The following is a 17,947-nucleotide window of genomic DNA, read 5'->3' as shown; positions in this document are numbered from 1 at the left end:
TCATTCCAGTCTGTCTTGTTTTGGACGCTTGCTGTCGCTAAGTAGCCGCTAGCTAGCAAGCGTTTATTCTGTCTACCTGTCCTGATCTCCTCAGTTCTGGTTTATGCGCTCAGCGCTACTTTGCGCTGAGACGTTATAACGAAAGCATTGTTTGTGGCTGTCAGATCTGCACCAGCTCTGTGCGCCACAATCTCCTATTGGAGTCAGTCCTCCCCTCCACTATACTAGGGATAGCCTGTTTCCTTGTGCTGGTGTGTGTACCTCCTCCACGCCAGCTCATGCGTTGCATGCTGACTGTGGAGAATACACCACCAAGCCTTACAGACCCCCTGTTGGTGCCTAAACCTAAGACCCCCCTGTTGGTGCCTAAACCTAAGACCCCCCTGTTGGTGCCTAAACCTAAGACCCCCCTGTATTACGTGGGTAATAATGTTTTACTAATTGTGGATGCAAAAAATATTTTGCAATTTACATTACGTACTGATCGCTTTATTTTGTGAATAATAATGTTTTACAAACAGTAAGGGATAAAACTTTAAATAATGTTTTAATTAGTTAAATAAGATAAATATGTTTAGTATTTTTATAAACGTTATTCGGCACGGGTGCATTTTATAAACGTAAATCACCACAAGCACACTTATAAATCATTAAAAATCTCCTGGCGCCGTTTGTAAACGTTATTTATGTCCTGCGCCCTTTTTTCCTGCTCGGCGCCCATTAAACGTTATTTATTATGAGAGTGAATGGCGGCGCCCTTTTTGTCCACTAGCGGCCTGCGCCCTTTTTCCCCGCTTCCCCTTTACATAGGTCAGGTGAGAATTCTGAAAGCCAATATTATTCAATAAGGAAGCTCTCCATTCTTGATGGAGTTATCTCTGTATATGAAATATGACGTAGATGTGGTTACCTGAGACAGATACTGCAGTTTTCCAAGGTCCTCATACTCAATGTCTCTTTTGGAACCAATGACTTCATCCACCTCAGCCTGAGCCCTGAAAGGTTAACAGAGCTTTGTTGATTATTTACAATAGTTAAAGTGGTAATGTACTTATTCCTACGTTTTTTTACACTTAAATTGCGGCCCCGATCAATAATGCAATATTTATTTTACACCGTTGTTAAAGGATACCCAAGGAGACATGTGACATGATGAGATAGACATGGGTATGTACAGTACCTAGCACACAAATAACTATGCTGTGTTCCTTCTTTTTTTTTCTCTGCCTGAAAGAGTTAAATATCAGGTATGTAAGTGGCTGACTTAGTCCTGACTCAGACAGGAAGTAACTACAGTGTGACCCTCACTGATAAGAAATTCCAACTATGAAAAACACTCTCCTAGCAGAAAATGGCTTCTGAGAGCAGGAAAGAGATAAAAATGTTCAATAGTTCATAGATTTTAGCTCTGGCATACTTCAATAAATGTGTCATTGAGCAAAAACAATAAAACAGTTACAACTTAAAAAGTAGATTTAAACATAAAATAAAAAAGTCATTTTTAGGAGACGGAAGATAGATACAATTGTTTATTTCATTAATTTATTTTCGCCTCCGGTGTCCTTTAATGTGTACATGAGACAGATTTTGGGATAGCAAGGTGCTCGACTGGTACAGTCCAATGCAATATAATCCAGAAGGTCCGCACCCTCAATGAAAGAAAGGTTGTTTTTATTCACATCGCGTGCCAGATGTCTATTCAAATAACCAACACACATTTTCGGGACCACAGCAGATCCCCTTTGTCAAGGTATTCGACAGAATAATAACGGAATGGTTACCATTCTGTCAAATACCCTGACAAAGGGCATTGCTGCACTGGGTCCCATCCCAGCCATGGCACAATCTGCATGGAGTTTGTATGTTCTCCCTGTGTCTGTGTGGGTTTCCTCCGGGCACTCCGATTTCCTCCCACATCCCAAAAACATACAGATAAGTTAATTGGCTTCCCCTTAAAGAGACACTGTAACATCAAAAAGCTCCCCTGGGGGGTACTCGCCTTGGGTGGGGGAAGCCTCCGGATCCTAATGAGGCTTCTCACGCCTTCCTCTGTCCCACGGGGATCTCGCTGCAGCCCTCCAAACAGCCGCCGACAAACCCGACCGTTGATTCAATATTTACCTTTCCAGGCTCCAGCGGGGGCGCTTCGGCTGCTCTCGGCTCCGAAGTAGTCGGAAATAGCCGATCTCAGTCGGGTCCGCTCTACTGCGCAGGTCCCGGAAACTTGCGCCTGCGCAGTAGAGCAGACCCGACGGCGATCGGGCATTTCTGCCTACTTCGGAGCCGACAGCCGCCAGAGCGCCTGCGCAGGAGCCGGGAAGGTAAATATTGACGTCACCGCTGCACGGAGGGCTGCAGCGAGACCCCTGAGGGACGGAGGACGGCGTGGGAAGCCTCATTAGGATCCGGAGGCTTCCCCCACCCGAGGTGAGTACCCCCCAGGAGACATTTTGATGTTCAGATTCTCATTAAAGAGACTTCATAAGAAAAAAAAAAACCCTGGGGGATACTTACCTCAGGAGGGGGAAGCCTCAGGGTCCCAATGAGGCTTCCCTGTCCTCAGAAGCTTGGGGGAACTAGCACTGGCTCAGCCGAAAGTCCCTCGACAAAGCCTGACAAGGACTGCAGCTGAGCCTGAGCAGCCAATATTTACCTACAGCGATCCTGCACAGGCACAGTAGTGGCTTCTCCTTTGGGCTAAGGCAGAAATAGCCGAGCCTAGGGGCCCGAAACTCACCAGTTATGGGTAAATTCGAATTCGAGATCACTGGCGAGCACCCCTGGTTATGGGATTGTACAGAGGCAGGTGGTATGTGTGGAATTGTGTTTGTGAGAGAAACTCGCCCATAGCAGGCACAGTACACTTCAAAGCTGATAAACCCTTACATCATCTTACATATAACACTCCTCACTTTTTCATGATGTCTGGATTCCGTGCCAGCTCTATCACAGTGAATGATAACTGGTTGGCTGTTGTTTCTTGTCCTGAAAAGTACACAAAGCAGTTTAAATATCAACTCCAGATAGTTATAACAGCTACCATACCTCCCAACTTTTTTAGATGAGAAAGAGGGACACGTAAGCCACACCCCTGATCACGCCCCGTCACACCTCTAGTCACACAAACCAAAAAGTTTTCATAAGAAAAATATGTTGTTTTATAATTCAAACCACACTGGTCCTTTCTATCCTGGTTCATTTCCTATCATATTAACATTTTAAAATTAGTAATATATACATTTAAAGGATGGGAATAAAGTTTAGAGTCAATCAAACACATTTTTTTAGTAGAGAAATTTATATATTTACATAGAAAGAGGGGCAAAGTCCTGAAACAGGGACAAATGAGGAGGAAAGAGGGTCAGAGGGACAGGGCTCCCAAAGAGGGACTGTCCCTCCAAAAGAGGGACAGTTGGGAGCTATGAGCTACTAGTAATGGTGCCCATACATCAATTCATGTATGGACACATAGTCTATGAGACAGATCTCGCTCTGATTGAATTTGTTACTTGCCCATACACTGTAGACCGATTTTTGACAGGTTTTAGTACAAAATCTATCCAAAAATCGGCCTAGTCCCACTGGCTCTGCCACCTGCCTGGCCGCCCATCAAAAAATAAAAATGTCCCAACAGTGCCAGGGTTCTGTAAAATGTCACCTCTCCGCCAGAAAAGCTCCTGGACTCCTCCGCACTCACCACCGTGCGCGTATACCGCATGGCAACAAACGCATGACGTGACACCCATGCCTGGTGCCACGTGGTACACGCAAACGCGGTGACGGTGGACACGGCAGTCATGGCCGAGGAGGCCAGGAATTGCGCCAGCAGAGAAGTGATTTTTTTAAAACACTGCACATGGGCACATTTTAAACTTGGAGGGGCACTGGCTGTGAGTCCATCAGGTCCGCTGATCATTGCATGCCGTTAGCTGCGCATACCTGAGATTTTCCAGCATGTCGGATCGATCCTTTTGACTGATTTCAGCATGGTATTGATCGAAACACTGATCAGTAAGACATGCTGCAACACCGATTTTCCTCCGATTCAATAAAATTATCAAATTGGAAGGTCGGTCGGCCTGCAAAAATCACCTGGTATATGGCCACCTTAAATCAGGTTGTCTCCCCAGAACTGATGCAAAACCTCAGCACAAGATTAACAACCAGTCAGATTCCTTGCAGTATCTGGAAGCTAAAACCCAACAGGTTTCCCTGAGCACTTCTGTCTTTTCATATTTCATATATCAGTCCCATGCTGGCTCCAGACATAACGATGCATTAGGGTCCTGGTACACAGGAAGTTTATACGCATCAAATTAGGATGCTAAGAAAAAAGGGCCCGGGGTGCAGTCGAAATTTTTAAATATTGTCTATAACAATTTTTTTGTATCATTTATTCATCTTTATTTTGAGATAGAATTATAAATATGTCAAAATTATGGTAATAAAAAGGGCACCGGTTGAAGGCAAAAACACAAAATGTCATCTATAACAATAAAAATGAAAACATATGTACAGTCATAATAAGCATTCTAAAACATTAGTATATTACTGATATTTTAACCCTACTCTCACACAGAAACCTCCCTCTACCGATGCCTAACCCTAAGACCCCTATGGTGGTGCCTAACCCTAAGACACCCCCCTAGTGGTGCCTGCCTAACCCTAGGGACCCACCTGGTGGTACTTAACCCTAAGACTCCCCCTGGTGGCAGCTAGTGTTGGGCGAACATCTAGATGTTCGGGTTCGGGCCGAACAGGCCGAACATGGCCGCGATGTTCGGGTGTTCGACCCGAACTCCGAACATAATGGAAGTCAATGGGGACCCGAACTTTTGTGGTTTGTAAAGCCTCCTTACATGCTACATACCCCAAATTTACAGGGTATGTGCACCTTGGGAGTGGGTACAAGAGGAAAAAAAAATTTAGCAAAAAGAGCTTATAGTTTTTGAGAAAATCGATTTTAAAGTTTCAAAGGGAAAACTGTCTTTTAAATGCGGGAAATGTCTGTTTTCTTTGCACAGGTAACATGCTTTTTGTCGGCATGCAGTCATAAATGTAATACATATAAGAGGTTCCAGGAAAAGGGACCGGTAATGCTAATCCAGCAGCAGCACACGTGATGGAACAGGAGGAGGGTGGCGCAGGAGGAGAAGGCCACGCTTTGAGACACAACAACCCAGGCCTTGCATGAGGACAAGAAGCGTGCGGATAGCATGCTTTGTACCACCATGCAGTCATAAATGTAATAAAGATAAGTGGTTCAATAAACAGGGACCACGCGGCAACGCTAACCCAGCAGCAGCACACGTGATGGAACAGGAGGAGGCGCAGGAGGAGAAGGCCACGCTTTGTGAGACACAACAACCCAGGCCTTGCATGAGGACAAAAAGCGTGCGGATAGCATGCTTTGTACCGCCATGTAGTCATAAATGTAATAAAGATAAGAGGTTCAATAAACAGGGACCACGCGGCAACGCTAACCCAGCAGCAGCAGCAGCAGCAGCACACGTGATGGAACAGGAGGAGGCGCAGGAGGAGAAGGCCACGCTTTGTGAGACACAACAACCCAGGCCTTGCATGAGGACAAAAAGCGTGCGGATAGCATGCTTTGTACCGCCATGTAGTCATAAATGTAATAAAGATAAGAGGTTCAATAAACAGGGACCACGCGGCAACGCTAACCCAGCAGCAGCAGCAGCAGCAGCACACGTGATGGAACAGGAGGAGGCGCAGGAGGAGAAGGCCACGCTTTGTGAGACACAACAACCCAGGCCTTGCATGAGGACAAAAAGCGTGCGGATAGCATGCTTTGTACCGCCATGTAGTCATAAATGTAATAAAGATAAGAGGTTCAATAAACAGGGACCACGCGGCAACGCTAACCCAGCAGCAGCAGCAGCAGCAGCACACGTGATGGAACAGGAGGAGGCGCAGGAGGAGAAGGCCACGCTTTGTGAGACACAACAACCCAGGCCTTGCATGAGGACAAAAAGCGTGCGGATAGCATGCTTTGTACCGCCATGTAGTCATAAATGTAATAAAGATAAGAGGTTCCATAAACAGGGACCGGCAACGGTAACCCAGCAGCAGCAGCACACGTGATGGAACAGGAGGAGGCGCAGGAGGAGAAGGCCACGCTTTGTGAGACACAACAACCCAGGCCTTGCATGAGGACAAAAAGCGTGCGGATAGCATGCTTTGTACCGCCATGTAGTCATAAATGTAATAAAGATAAGAGGTTCCATAAACAGGGACCGGCAACGGTAACCCAGCAGCAGCAGCAGCAGCAGCAGCACACGTGATGGAACAGGAGGAGGCGCAGGAGGAGAAGGCCACGCTTTGTGAGACACAACAACCCAGGCCTTGCATGAGGACAAAAAGCGTGCGGATATAGCAGCAATGCTTTTTGCCGCCATGCAGTCATAAATGTAATACAGATGAGAGGTTCAATAAACAGGGACCGGAAACGCTAAACCATCCCAGATGTTCATCGGTCATGTTACTTGGTTGGGGTCCAGGAGTGTTGCGTAGTCGTTTCCAATCCAGGATTGATTCATTTTAATTTGAGTCAGACGGTCTGCATTTTCTGTGGAGAGGCGGATACGCCGATCTGTGATGATGCCTCCGGCAGCACTGAAACAGCGTTCCGACATAACGCTGGCTGCCGGGCAAGCCAGCACCTCTATTGCGTACATTGCCAGTTCGTGCCAGGTGTCTAGCTTCATGCCCGGTTTCAGGTCCAGCGGTGCCAGCCACAAATCCGTCTGTTCCTTTATTCCCCTCCAAATTTCCTCCCCTGTGTGCTGCTTATCCCCAAGGCAGATCAGATTCAGCAACGCTTGCTGACGCATGCCAACAGCTGTGCTGCACTGCTTCCACGATCCTACTGCTGCTGGTGCTGGGTTAGCATTTCCGGATGAGGTACAGCTTTGAGATGCGTTGGAGGAGAAGGAGTCAGAGAGGTAGGTGCTGCTGTTGTTATCCAGCTGTTTGTGGCGTGGGCAACACCCGCGCCGTAGCAGGTGAGGAATCGCTGCCAGGCTCCACAAGGTTCACCCAGTGCGCGGTAAGGGAGATGTATCGACCCTGGCCGAACGCACTCGTCCAGGTGTCAGTGGTGAGGTGAACCTTGCAGGCAACGGCATTCTTCAAGCTTCGGGTTATTTAGCTGACCACGTGCTCATGCAACTCAGGCACTGCAGAGCGCGCAAAGTGGTAGCGGCTGGGAACCACGTAACGTGGGATGGCCACTGACATCATGCCCTTGAAGCTGTTTGTCTCCACCACTCGATATGGCAGCATTTCGCAGGCCAGAAGCTTGGCTATGCTGGCTGGCTGTTACTGCCACGGCCCGGGGGTCATTTGCTGGCAATTTCCTCTTGTGCTCAAACATCTCAGAGACAGACAACTCAACCGTAGCGCTGCACACCGAAGGGCTGTTGGTTGTTGTGTTTGATGAACACTGGGAGACCTCAAGAGCACTAGTCCGGAAAGTGACAGTGTCAGCATCGTCTGATGTTTGTGAATGTTGTGAACCACGCAATGGCTGGGCTACTGCTGCTGCTGAGGCGGGTCTGGTGGTGAGTCTGGTGAACCCAAGAAAGGCAGTGTTGCTGGTGGTACCCTGTCCTGCCGCGTTTGCCCACAGAGTGGGATGTTTGGATAGAATGTGGCGGCTCATGCTGGTGGTGGAGAGGTTGTTAATACTTTTCCCCCTGCTCAGGCGGGTCTTGCACACCTTGCAAATCGCCATGGTAACATCCTCAGTGCAGTCTTCAAAGAAAGCCCAGACTTTAACTGGCTGAGGACTCGGACCTCGTGCGTGATGTGCTGGTGCTGCTTAACCCACTGCTGGACGCTTGAGAGGTCATCCAAGTAATTATCTGGTCCTGCTCTTTTGGATCTGTGAGGGTTGTTGTCCTGGACAACATGGGCAGTATTGAGTGGGTTTTCTTGGGTGCTCCCCTGTGGCCTGTACGTGAACCGTCAGGGGAAACACCTCTTCCCTTGCCCCTCCCTCTTTCACCGGATTTCTTCCTCATTTCACTTATCCTTAAAGTACACGCTGACTGGCAGCAGTACAGTGGCAGTACAGAAATGCTATACAGTGGTGGGTGAGCGGTGTACCACTATTGTCAGCAGTGACACAGAGCACAATGCTATACAGTGGCGGGTGAGCGGTGTACTACTGTTCCCAGCAGACACAGAGTGGAAGTAAACACAATGCTATATAGTGTGGCTGAGCCGTGTACACAGAGTGGCATTAAACACAATGCTATATAGTCTGCTATATAGTCACCCCGAACAGGGTGATGTTCTGCAGAACCCGAACAGTGGCAAACACTGTTCGCCCAACACTACTGGGAGGGAACGCAGATTTTAGTACCTAAACACACGATACAACATGTTTTCCGGGGTCGGACTCTGAGGCACATACAGATGGTCCCGATCATCATCCTCATCATACAACTCTTCTCCTGAGTCTGACCCACCCACCACCTCTGCCACCCCAACATCCCCAGACACAGACCCCTCATCGTCCTCAACATTAACTTGGGATGCTGGCCTGAGCCAGACCTCCTCCTCCACATCAGGCCCCACCATCTCCTCAATGGCAGCCCTCATTAATCGCTCTGGCGACGGACTGATGGACACAACGTTCTCCTCCGGGGAGGGCTGCTGCTGACCACTGGCTGCTGGGGTGGATGTTATAGCTTGCGTGGGGCGTTGGCTGTTGCTGTTGTTGGGAGTGCTGCTCACAGCGGAGGTCTCTGGGGAACTCATGTTGAGCTCATATAGTGGTTGACGGTGAGTGGAGTATTACTGATCCCAGCAATATACACACTGACTGGCAGAGTACGCAATGCTATATAGTGTGGCTGAGCGGTGTACACAGAGTGGCAGTAAACACAATGCTATATAGTCTGGCTGAGCGAGCGGTGTACTACTGTTCCCAGCAGAATCAGAGTGGCAGTAAACAATGGTATATAGTCTGGCTGAGCGGTGTACACAGAGTGTCAGTAAACAATGGTATATAGTCTGGCTGAGCGAGCGGTGTACTACTGTTCCCAGCAGAATCAGAGTGGCAGTAAACAATGGTATATAGTCTGGCTGAGCGGTGTACACAGAGTGTCAGTAAACAATGGTATATAGTCTGGCTGAGCGGTGTACACACAATGCTATATAGTCTGCTATATAGTGTCAGTAAACAATGGTATATAGTCTGGCTGAGCGAGCGGTGTACTACTGTTCCCAGCAGAATCAGAGTGGCAGTAAACAATGGTATATAGTCTGGCTGAGCGGTGTACACAGAGTGTCAGTAAACAATGGTATATAGTCTGGCTGAGCGGTGTACACAGAGTGTCAGTAAACAATGGTATATAGTCTGGCTGAGCGGTGTACACAGAGTGTCAGTAAACAATGGTATATAGTCTGGCTGAGCGGTGTACACAGAGTGGCAGTAAACACAATGCTATATACTCTGGCTGAGTGAGCGGTGTACTACTGTTCCCAGCAGACACAGAACAGTAAACAGAATGCTATATAGTGTGGCTGAGCGAGCGGTGTACCACTATTCCCAGCAGACACAGAACAGTAAACAGAATGCTATATAGTGTGGCTGAGCGAGCGGTGTACCACTATTCCCAGCAGACACAGAACAGTAAACAGAATGCTATATAGTGTGGCTGAGCGAGCGGTGTACCACTATTCCCAGCAGACACAGAACAGTGAACAGAATGCTATATAGTGTGGCTGAGCGAGCGGTGTACCACTATTCCCAGCAGACACAGAACAGTGAACAGAATGCTATATAGTGTGGCTGAGCGAGCGGTGTACCACTATTCCCAGCAGACACAGAACAGTGAACAGAATGCTATATAGTGTGGATGAGCGAGCGGTGTACCACTATTCCCAGCAGACACAGAACAGTAAACAGAATGCTATATAGTGTGGCTGAGCGAGCGGTGTACCACTATTCCCAGCAGACACAGAACAGTGAACAGAATGCTATATAGTGTGGCTGAGCGAGCGGTGTACCACTATTCCCAGCAGACACAGAGTGGCAGTAAACAGAATGCTATATAGTGTGGCTGAGCGAGGTACACAGAGTGGCAGTAAACAGAATGCTATATAGTGTGGCTGAGCAAGCGGTGTACTACTATTCCCAGCAGACACAGAGTGGCAGTAAACAGAATGCTATATAGTGTGGCTGAGCGAGGTACACAGAGTGGCAGTAAACAGAATGCTATATAGTGTGGCTGAGCAAGCGGTGTACTACTGTTCCCAGCAGTGACACAATGACAGGGGGGACCCTGGCTAGCGTGGCTGGAGCGCGAACTACCCTGCCTGCCTACCCAAAGCTAAACCCACAGACAAATGGCGGAGATATGACGTGGTTCGGGTATTTATTTACCCGAACCACGTGACAGTTCGGCCAATCAGAGCGCGTTCGGGTCCGAACCACGTGACCCGTTCGGCCAATCACAGCGCTAGCCGAACGTTCGGGGAACGTTCGGCCATGCGCTCTTAGTTCGGCCATATGGCCGAACGGTTTGGCCGAGCACCGTCAGGTGTTCGGCCGAACTCGAACATCACCCGAACAGGGTGATGTTCTGCAGAACCCGAACAGTGGCGAACACTGTTCGCCCAACACTAGTGGCAGCTAACCCTAAGACCCTCCCTTGGTGGTGCCTAACCCTAAGACCCCCCTGGTGTCGCCTAACCCTAAAGGTGCGTACACACGCACTACTAAAGAGAACGACAGGTCCATCAGACCCTCCCGCTGGGAGGCCATTCTCCTGACAGTAGCGCGTATGTACAGTCTATCTGCAGACTGATAAGGCTGTTTCTGAATGATTCGCTCAGCGGATCTACCAGCCTTATCAGTCTGCAGACAGACTGTACACACGCGCTACTGTCGGGAGAATGGCCTCCCAGCGTTCTCTTTAGTAGTGCGTGTGTACGCACCTTAAGACCGGTGTTGCCTAAACCTAAGACCCACCTGCTGGTGCCTAACCCTGACACCCCCCCTGGTGGCACCTAATCCTAAGACCCTTCCCCGGTGGAGCCTAACCGTAAGACCCCCTGCTGGTGCCTAACCCTAACACCCCCCTGGTGGCACCTAACCCTAAGACCCTTCCCTGGTGGTGTCTAACCCTAAAACCCTCCTGGTGGTACCTAACCCTAAAACCCCCCTTTCTCCATTGCAAATAACATTAATACAAAAAGTGATAATAGGTATTGAATTTCAAAACGATAATTTACAAAATTATAACTCAATCTCAAAACGAATTTAAAAATGATTAAAAAAAAATGTTGCAATAATTTACAAAAATGATAATTGTTAAAACAAATTTCAAAATGATATTTTTCAAAAGGATAATTTTTAAAAACGAAAAAACGTCGATTGGACTTGCCCAAATTTCTTCTTTTGGCACCCAATAGCCGATACTTTGCATAAGCGCCTATGGGGCCCCTAAATAGTCCATTAGCCCAAAGCACACAGATTTCCTGATTCCAGTTTATACTGCCTTGCCAAGTTCTGCTCCTAGCTGCTTCCAGACGCTCTCCTCTTCATAGGTAAATAGCTTATGTTTTTAAATTTCATCTGCCTGTTATGAACCAGTATTTTCAAGTCCATCTCTAAATCTGATGTTCCCAGTTGTTAGTCGTGTCCATATTTATAGTAAAAATGGCCTGTGCATAGGCAAACGCAGGTGGGGATTACAGCTGCCCAGAATCCCCCCTCAGACCAGGGTCGGTGCAGTGTCTGGGGACAGCACAAGTTGAGACACCAGAATATCTGCAGGTATCCTGCAGCTCACAGCACTGGCCCCTTTCTTTCCCTGCTACAGCTGACTTTGGAGGGAGCAGCAGCGTGTGTACAGAGCATGGAGCAGCAGCAGGAGTACAGAGCATGGAGCAGCAGCGTGTGTACAGAGCATGGAGCAGCAGCGTGTGTACAGAGTATGGAGCAGCAGTGTGTGTGCAGTGCATGGAGCAGCAGTGTGTGTACAGAGCATGGAGCAGCAGCGTGTGTGCAGAGCATGGAGCAGCAGCGTGTGTGCAGAGCATGGAGCAGCAGCGTGTGTGCAGAGCATGGAGCAGCAGCGTGTGTGCAGAGCATGGAGCAGCAGCGTGTGTGCAGAGCATGGAGCAGCAGCGTGTGTACAGAGCATGGAGCAGCAGCGTGTGTACAGAGCATGGAGCAGCAGCGTGTGTACAGAGTATGGAGCAGCAGTGTGTGTGCAGTGCATGGAGCAGCAGTGTGTGTACAGAGCATGGAGCAGCAGCGTGTGTACAGAGCATGGAGCAGCAGCGTGTGTACAGAGCATGGAGCAGCAGCAGGAGTACAGAGCATGGAGCAGCAGCGTGTGTACAGAGCATGGAACAGCAGTGTGTGTACAGAGCATGGAGCAGCATTGTGTGTACAGAGCATGGAGCAGCAGTGTGTGTACAGAGCATGGAGCAGCAGCGTGTGTACAGAGCATGGAGCAGCAGTGTGTGTACAGAGCATGGAGCAGCAGCATGTGTACTGAGCATGGAGCAGCAGCGTGTGTACAGAGCATGGAGCAGCAGCAGGAGTACAGAGCATGGAGCAGCAGCGTGTGTACAGCGCATGGAGCAGCAGCGTGTGTACAGCGCATGGAGCAGCAGCGTGTGTACAGAGCATGGAACAGCAGTGTGTGTACACAGCATGGAGCAGCAGCATGTGTACAGAGCATGGAGCAGCAGCATGTGTACAGAGCATGGAGCAGCAGCATGTGTACAGAGCATGGAGCAGCAGCATGTGTACAGACCATGGAGCAGCAGCATGTGTACTGAGCATGGAGCAGCAGCGTGTGTACAGAGCATGGAGCAGCAGCAGGAGTACAGAGCATGGAGCAGCAGCGTGTGTACAGCGCATGGAGCAGCAGCGTGTGTACAGCGCATGGAGCAGCAGCGTGTGTACAGAGCATGGAACAGCAGTGTGTGTACAGAGCATGGAGCAGCAGCATGTGTACCGAGCATGGAGCAGCAGCGTGTGTACAGAGCATGGAGCAGCAGCGTGTGTACAGAGCATGGAGCAGCAGCGTGTGTACAGTGCGTGGAGCAGCTCTGGGGAGCATAACAGAGTCAGGTATGAGCACAGCCCTGTGTCCTGCTGTGTGAATGCTTCACTTTCCCCTTCATTAGCAAAGTTGGCAGTCCTCATTATTATCTGTATCTAAACTGCTCCTGATCTATCCCGTTGTTGATCGGGAGCAGATCGGACATTTAGGAAATAATCGTCAGATCCTGTCAGTCGGACGGGGAATTGCATTATGTATACCCAGAATGATGTCCTACCATATTATTATACTGTATTGTGCGCGGCTGATTAAGACCTTTCAGGAATCCCCCCCCCCCCCTTTGAAAAACCTGGGTTTTTCCCTGCTGTAGAGCTATGTAGCGTATTCAACATACAATAAACCAGAACTACATCCTACACATTACATATCCTTTATGTTCCATCTCTGTTTACCAGATGTCTATATATATCTGTAACCACTCCTTTCTTTCCTGTTAAAGGGAATGTTTACTCATTATTCTGTATGCTGGTATTTCCCTCTAGGAACCTCCGGATTCAGAGGCCTGTGTTAGCGAAATAGTGCATTCTTGGAATATTACACACGAGACTTGAGTTAAGAATGTTCAACTCATCCAGAGAGAGAATGGAAAATTTAGCTCAAACAGGACTTTGGGGACTTTTAAAGCAAACCTGAACTTATAAGATAATTTATTATATGAGTAATAAAGCTGTGTACCCACCTCACAATTTTTCACATGATTTTCCAGATGACTGGCAATTTTTGGAGCGATGAGCGGTCGTTTACGCAGCATGGGTACAGGGTACGATCACACCGTCGCTTAGCGTTGCGTGGCAATAACGACTCTCACGGTGGATTGGATCTTTAAGATCCCTGATGACTTGAAGTGTTGTTGTGCCTGTCGGCCAGAAGATGGATCGGGAGAGCGCTAGTCATCAGGGAGACGTCGTTGGATCCATCCCCCTGCATTGCACGGTGAGTACAAAAGCTTAAAGAGAGCCCGAGGTGGTCTCATAAAATAAAATAAAAAAGTAGGCTACCTGATCCAGGGGGCTGAGCGGATAAGGCAGCCGCAAAAACTGCCGCTCCAGTGGGCCGCATTCGCCTATTTTCACTTTTGTGACCTCTGAGTCACGACCCTGGAATGAGAGACTGTCTCTCATTTACAGTGTGCAGGGAAGCGGCAGGGGGCGTGGACAGGGAGTGAGAGCTGCCCGGTGAAAGCTCTGGAAACCCTGTAAGAACACCCCTAGCGGGCGTTTTGAACAGGGAATACCTCTCCCCTGGTCAGGAGGAACTACAGGAAACATATGACCTCTGTAATTGCAAACAAAGGCTTCTGTACCAGATATTAACAATGATTTTTCTCAGGTGTTCAAATACTTTTGAGCAGTAGAGCAAGACAAATACATTCTTTAAAAATCATACAATGTGAACGAATTGAGTAGATAAAAGACAAAGACATCTACTGAGCAGTGTTGCTTATGAATTTTCGCATTAAGTCATTTTTGCATCGAAAATGCTATTTTCGACTTCAAGAAAATTTTCATGGAAATATTTTCGCAGTATGGTCAAAGGAAGCAAATTTTTCTTTCTGATGCAAAAATTCTCAAAAATCACACAAAAAAAATGTGTATTTTAGTGCAAATATTTGCAAAAAATGTGAATAACACAAATGTATTACAAAATGATTTTCGATGGCATTTTTTGCATGAAAATCAAATTTTACAATATTTTTGCGAAAATTAACAGGAAAAATATACCAGCATTGCTCCTGAGAGTCAAAGTCAACTGAATTATGGGCCCGCTTTTCAATTAACTTTTCTCTGCAGATATCTCACAGGAGATATTTTCCAACCTTATCAATCAAATAGCTTTGTAACCTCCTTGGCGGTATGGACGAGCTCAGCTCGTCCATGACCGCTGGAGGGCGCCGCTCAGGCCCTGCTGGGTCTATTTTCACAATTTTTTTTAAATCACGCAGCAAGCACTTTGCTTGCTGTGTGTTGGTCCCGATCGCCGCCGCTCGCCGCCGATGCGCCGCTACCTGCCGCGTAACGACATCCCCCCCGCCGAGACCCCTGCGCAGCCTGGCCAATCAGTGCCAGGCAGCGCTGAGGGGTGGATCGGGACTCCGGCTGACATCACGACGTCGATGACATCATCACGATCGTCGTCATGGTGACGGGGAAGCCCTTAAGGAAATCCCGTTCAGAACAGGATTTCCTTACGTGGGTACACGCCGGCGGCGATCAAAGGTATGCGCCGGAGGGAGGGGGGCATCATGTAGCTAGCGCTAGGCTAGCTACATGATTTAAAAAAAAAATTTAAAAAACTGCTGCGCCGCCACCCTGGCGCAGGTAATAGAACGCCAGGGTGGTTAAACCTTCAACAAACATGAAAACAGTCAAAATAATTTTAATATTACTCTATAAGGGCTCTTTCACACCAGAGGCTAGTTTCGGTGTTTTACAACCAAGACCATAGTTGGCGTTTTCCAAGGTAAAATAAAAGTCCATAGACTTTCATTTTACCTTTCACACCTAAAGCAGGTTTTTTGGGCGTTGCATTTTGATGCTCCCCAGAGCTTTTTCAAAGCTGTTTACAGCCGAAGTTGGCTTTTTGCATTTCAATGATAGTCAATGGAAAACGCCAACTACAGCATTTCCAAAGCGTTTTCAAAGCATTTTACAGCTGACTTGTTGACTTTTTTTAAAGAAAAAAAAAGGACATTTTCATATGAGCTGTAAAACGCTTTGAAAACGCTATGGGCCTGATTCACAAAGCGGTGATAACTCAGTTATCACGCCTAAAAGACTTTAGGCGTGATAACCTTTGCACCACACTGGTGAAAAGCCAGTTTTGGCATGATAAGTTTAGGTGTGATAAGTTTAGGCGTGATAAGTTTAGGCATGCTAAGTTTAGATAAGTTTAGATCGCACGCAAAGTCCCGCACGCAAAGCAGCGCCATTAAACTCTATGCGAAGTGCACCAGACTTTGCTAGCGCAAAACTTTTGATCAGCTGTGCACTGCGGTGCTAACGCAGTTGGTGCTTAAACTTATCATGCCTAAACGTATCACACCTAAACTTATCATGCCTAAACTTATCACACCTAAACTTATCACACCTAAACTTATCACACCTAAACTTATGGGGCTCGATTCACAAAGCGGTGCAAAGTGTTAGCACCATGGTGAAAAGGCCCTTATCACGCCTAAAGTCACTTTAGGCATGATAAGAAGAAACTCGCGCGACGTTGCCGCGCGTACGCCCGTACGCGCGTACGCGCGTAAGTGCGCGCTCAACACCCGACGCTTCGCGCGAAGCTCCCATTAAGCCCTATGGGACTTTGCGCGCGCTCTCACGCGCGTACGCGCGAACGCACTTACGCGCGGTAACTTCGCGCGAAGAGCAGGAAAAATCGGTGATAACTCAGTGGTGAAAAGGTCATCACGCCTAAAGTCTTTTAGGCGTGATAACTGGGTTATCACCGCTTTGTGAATCGAGGCCATCTCATGCCTAAACTGAGTTTAGGCGTGATAAAGGGCTTTTCACCAGGGTGCTAACTGTTAGCACCGCTTTGTGAATCAGGCCCTATGTATTGCTGTTAAGCAAAAGGCAGAGTTTCAGCCTTTTCTACCACAGTCTATAGTGTGAAAGAGCCCTTATAACTACTTTTTAGAATGTTTTCAATGGTCAGGTGCTGAAAGAATATTTTATAGGTAAGTGGAATATGTCTCTCCTGAGAAAAACTCAGGTGAAAAAGTAATGGAATAGGAGCCATGGTCCATATTCCTTTCTGTTCACGTTTCTTTTAATGCATATTTATGAGCTGCTCCTGGGTCAGGGCCTGTTTCCACTAGGTGCAAATGTGTGTGTTTTTTGTCACACAAATTCACACAGCAATGATTTCTTATGGGCCTGTTTCCACCAATTGCAAAATGTGCATGTAGAAAACAAATGACAACCATGCTACTATGTTTTGGACGTTGCATGCAGAAAAATTGTGTGCAATGTGATTTCCACATTTCTGTGCACGTTTTCATGTTTTTATTTCCAATAGTAACAATTGAGCTTACTTCTTTTTAAAGATTGCAGTTCCCATTCATTTATCTAAGTTACCATGTCAGTGATTGCTGGCTTGTATGAGAAGCCACGTTCATTGTAAAAAACCCTACTTATCCACGCATTATTTCCTGTTTACATACTAATAGCACGCTAACAGGAAAATAAGGACATCTTGTGGCCAAATAGTAAAACTACACATACATACACCATAATTACCCAAATAAATCTTTTGCATAAAATAAATAAAAAGACAATTAAAAAAAAAACTAAAATAAATAATAATTGTGAGGAAACGCGGAAAAGCCGCCGCGTGTGCCAAGAGCTAGGCGGCTGACTCCGCGTCCTACGCGGCGGTTTGCACGCGTCTGGTTGTGGGGTGGAACGCGGAAAAGCCGCCGTATGTCCTGACAGCAAAGCGGCTGTTTGCATGCAGCAGCATGTGCTTGGTGTGGCTGGGTCTGTTAGTGCACCTAGGCAGATGGAGAGCTATGCTCGCGCGGGCCTGAATTCAGGACCTTTATATCTGCAGAGGAAGTGTCAGCTGATCAGGAAGGTCAGCTGATTCCTGCAGAACTCATGATTGGCTGAATGGTTCGGGCAGGACAGCAGAGTCCAGCAACTATATATTCTGCTGCTTATTCAGTTGCTGGTTGTCTGGCGTTGTGATCACATACGTGGGAGCACCCAGATCCGTAGTCAGATCCGCAAGTGTGCCGGGACCAGCTGGAGCTGTAATCCTACACTTAGCTAGTTTCTGTTGATAGCTTAAAGTACTAGTTTGATTGTGATTATCTGTTTTGACCT

At 47.7% G+C, this 17,947-nt stretch overlaps 1 protein-coding gene across 1 annotated transcript in view; it reads right to left on the bottom strand.

Moving 5' to 3' along the window:
• LOC137533154 (cholesterol 24-hydroxylase-like) overlaps positions 1 to 17,947 on the bottom strand; it is a 67,611-nt gene that overhangs the window by 27,315 nt on the left and 22,349 nt on the right. Inside the window, exons 10-11 of the mRNA XM_068254369.1 lie at positions 2,913 to 2,985; positions 911 to 995 (exon numbers count right to left, since the gene is read on the bottom strand). Of these exons, the coding sequence (XP_068110470.1) occupies positions 911 to 995; positions 2,913 to 2,985 (158 nt within the window). The remainder of the gene's footprint in view (positions 1 to 910; positions 996 to 2,912; positions 2,986 to 17,947) is intronic.

The sequence above is a fragment of the Hyperolius riggenbachi genome, chromosome 9 (assembly GCF_040937935.1).
Source record: "Hyperolius riggenbachi isolate aHypRig1 chromosome 9, aHypRig1.pri, whole genome shotgun sequence".
NCBI classification, from domain to species: Eukaryota; Metazoa; Chordata; class Amphibia; order Anura; family Hyperoliidae; genus Hyperolius; species Hyperolius riggenbachi.
This window is presented reverse-complemented; position numbering and strand designations above follow the sequence as displayed.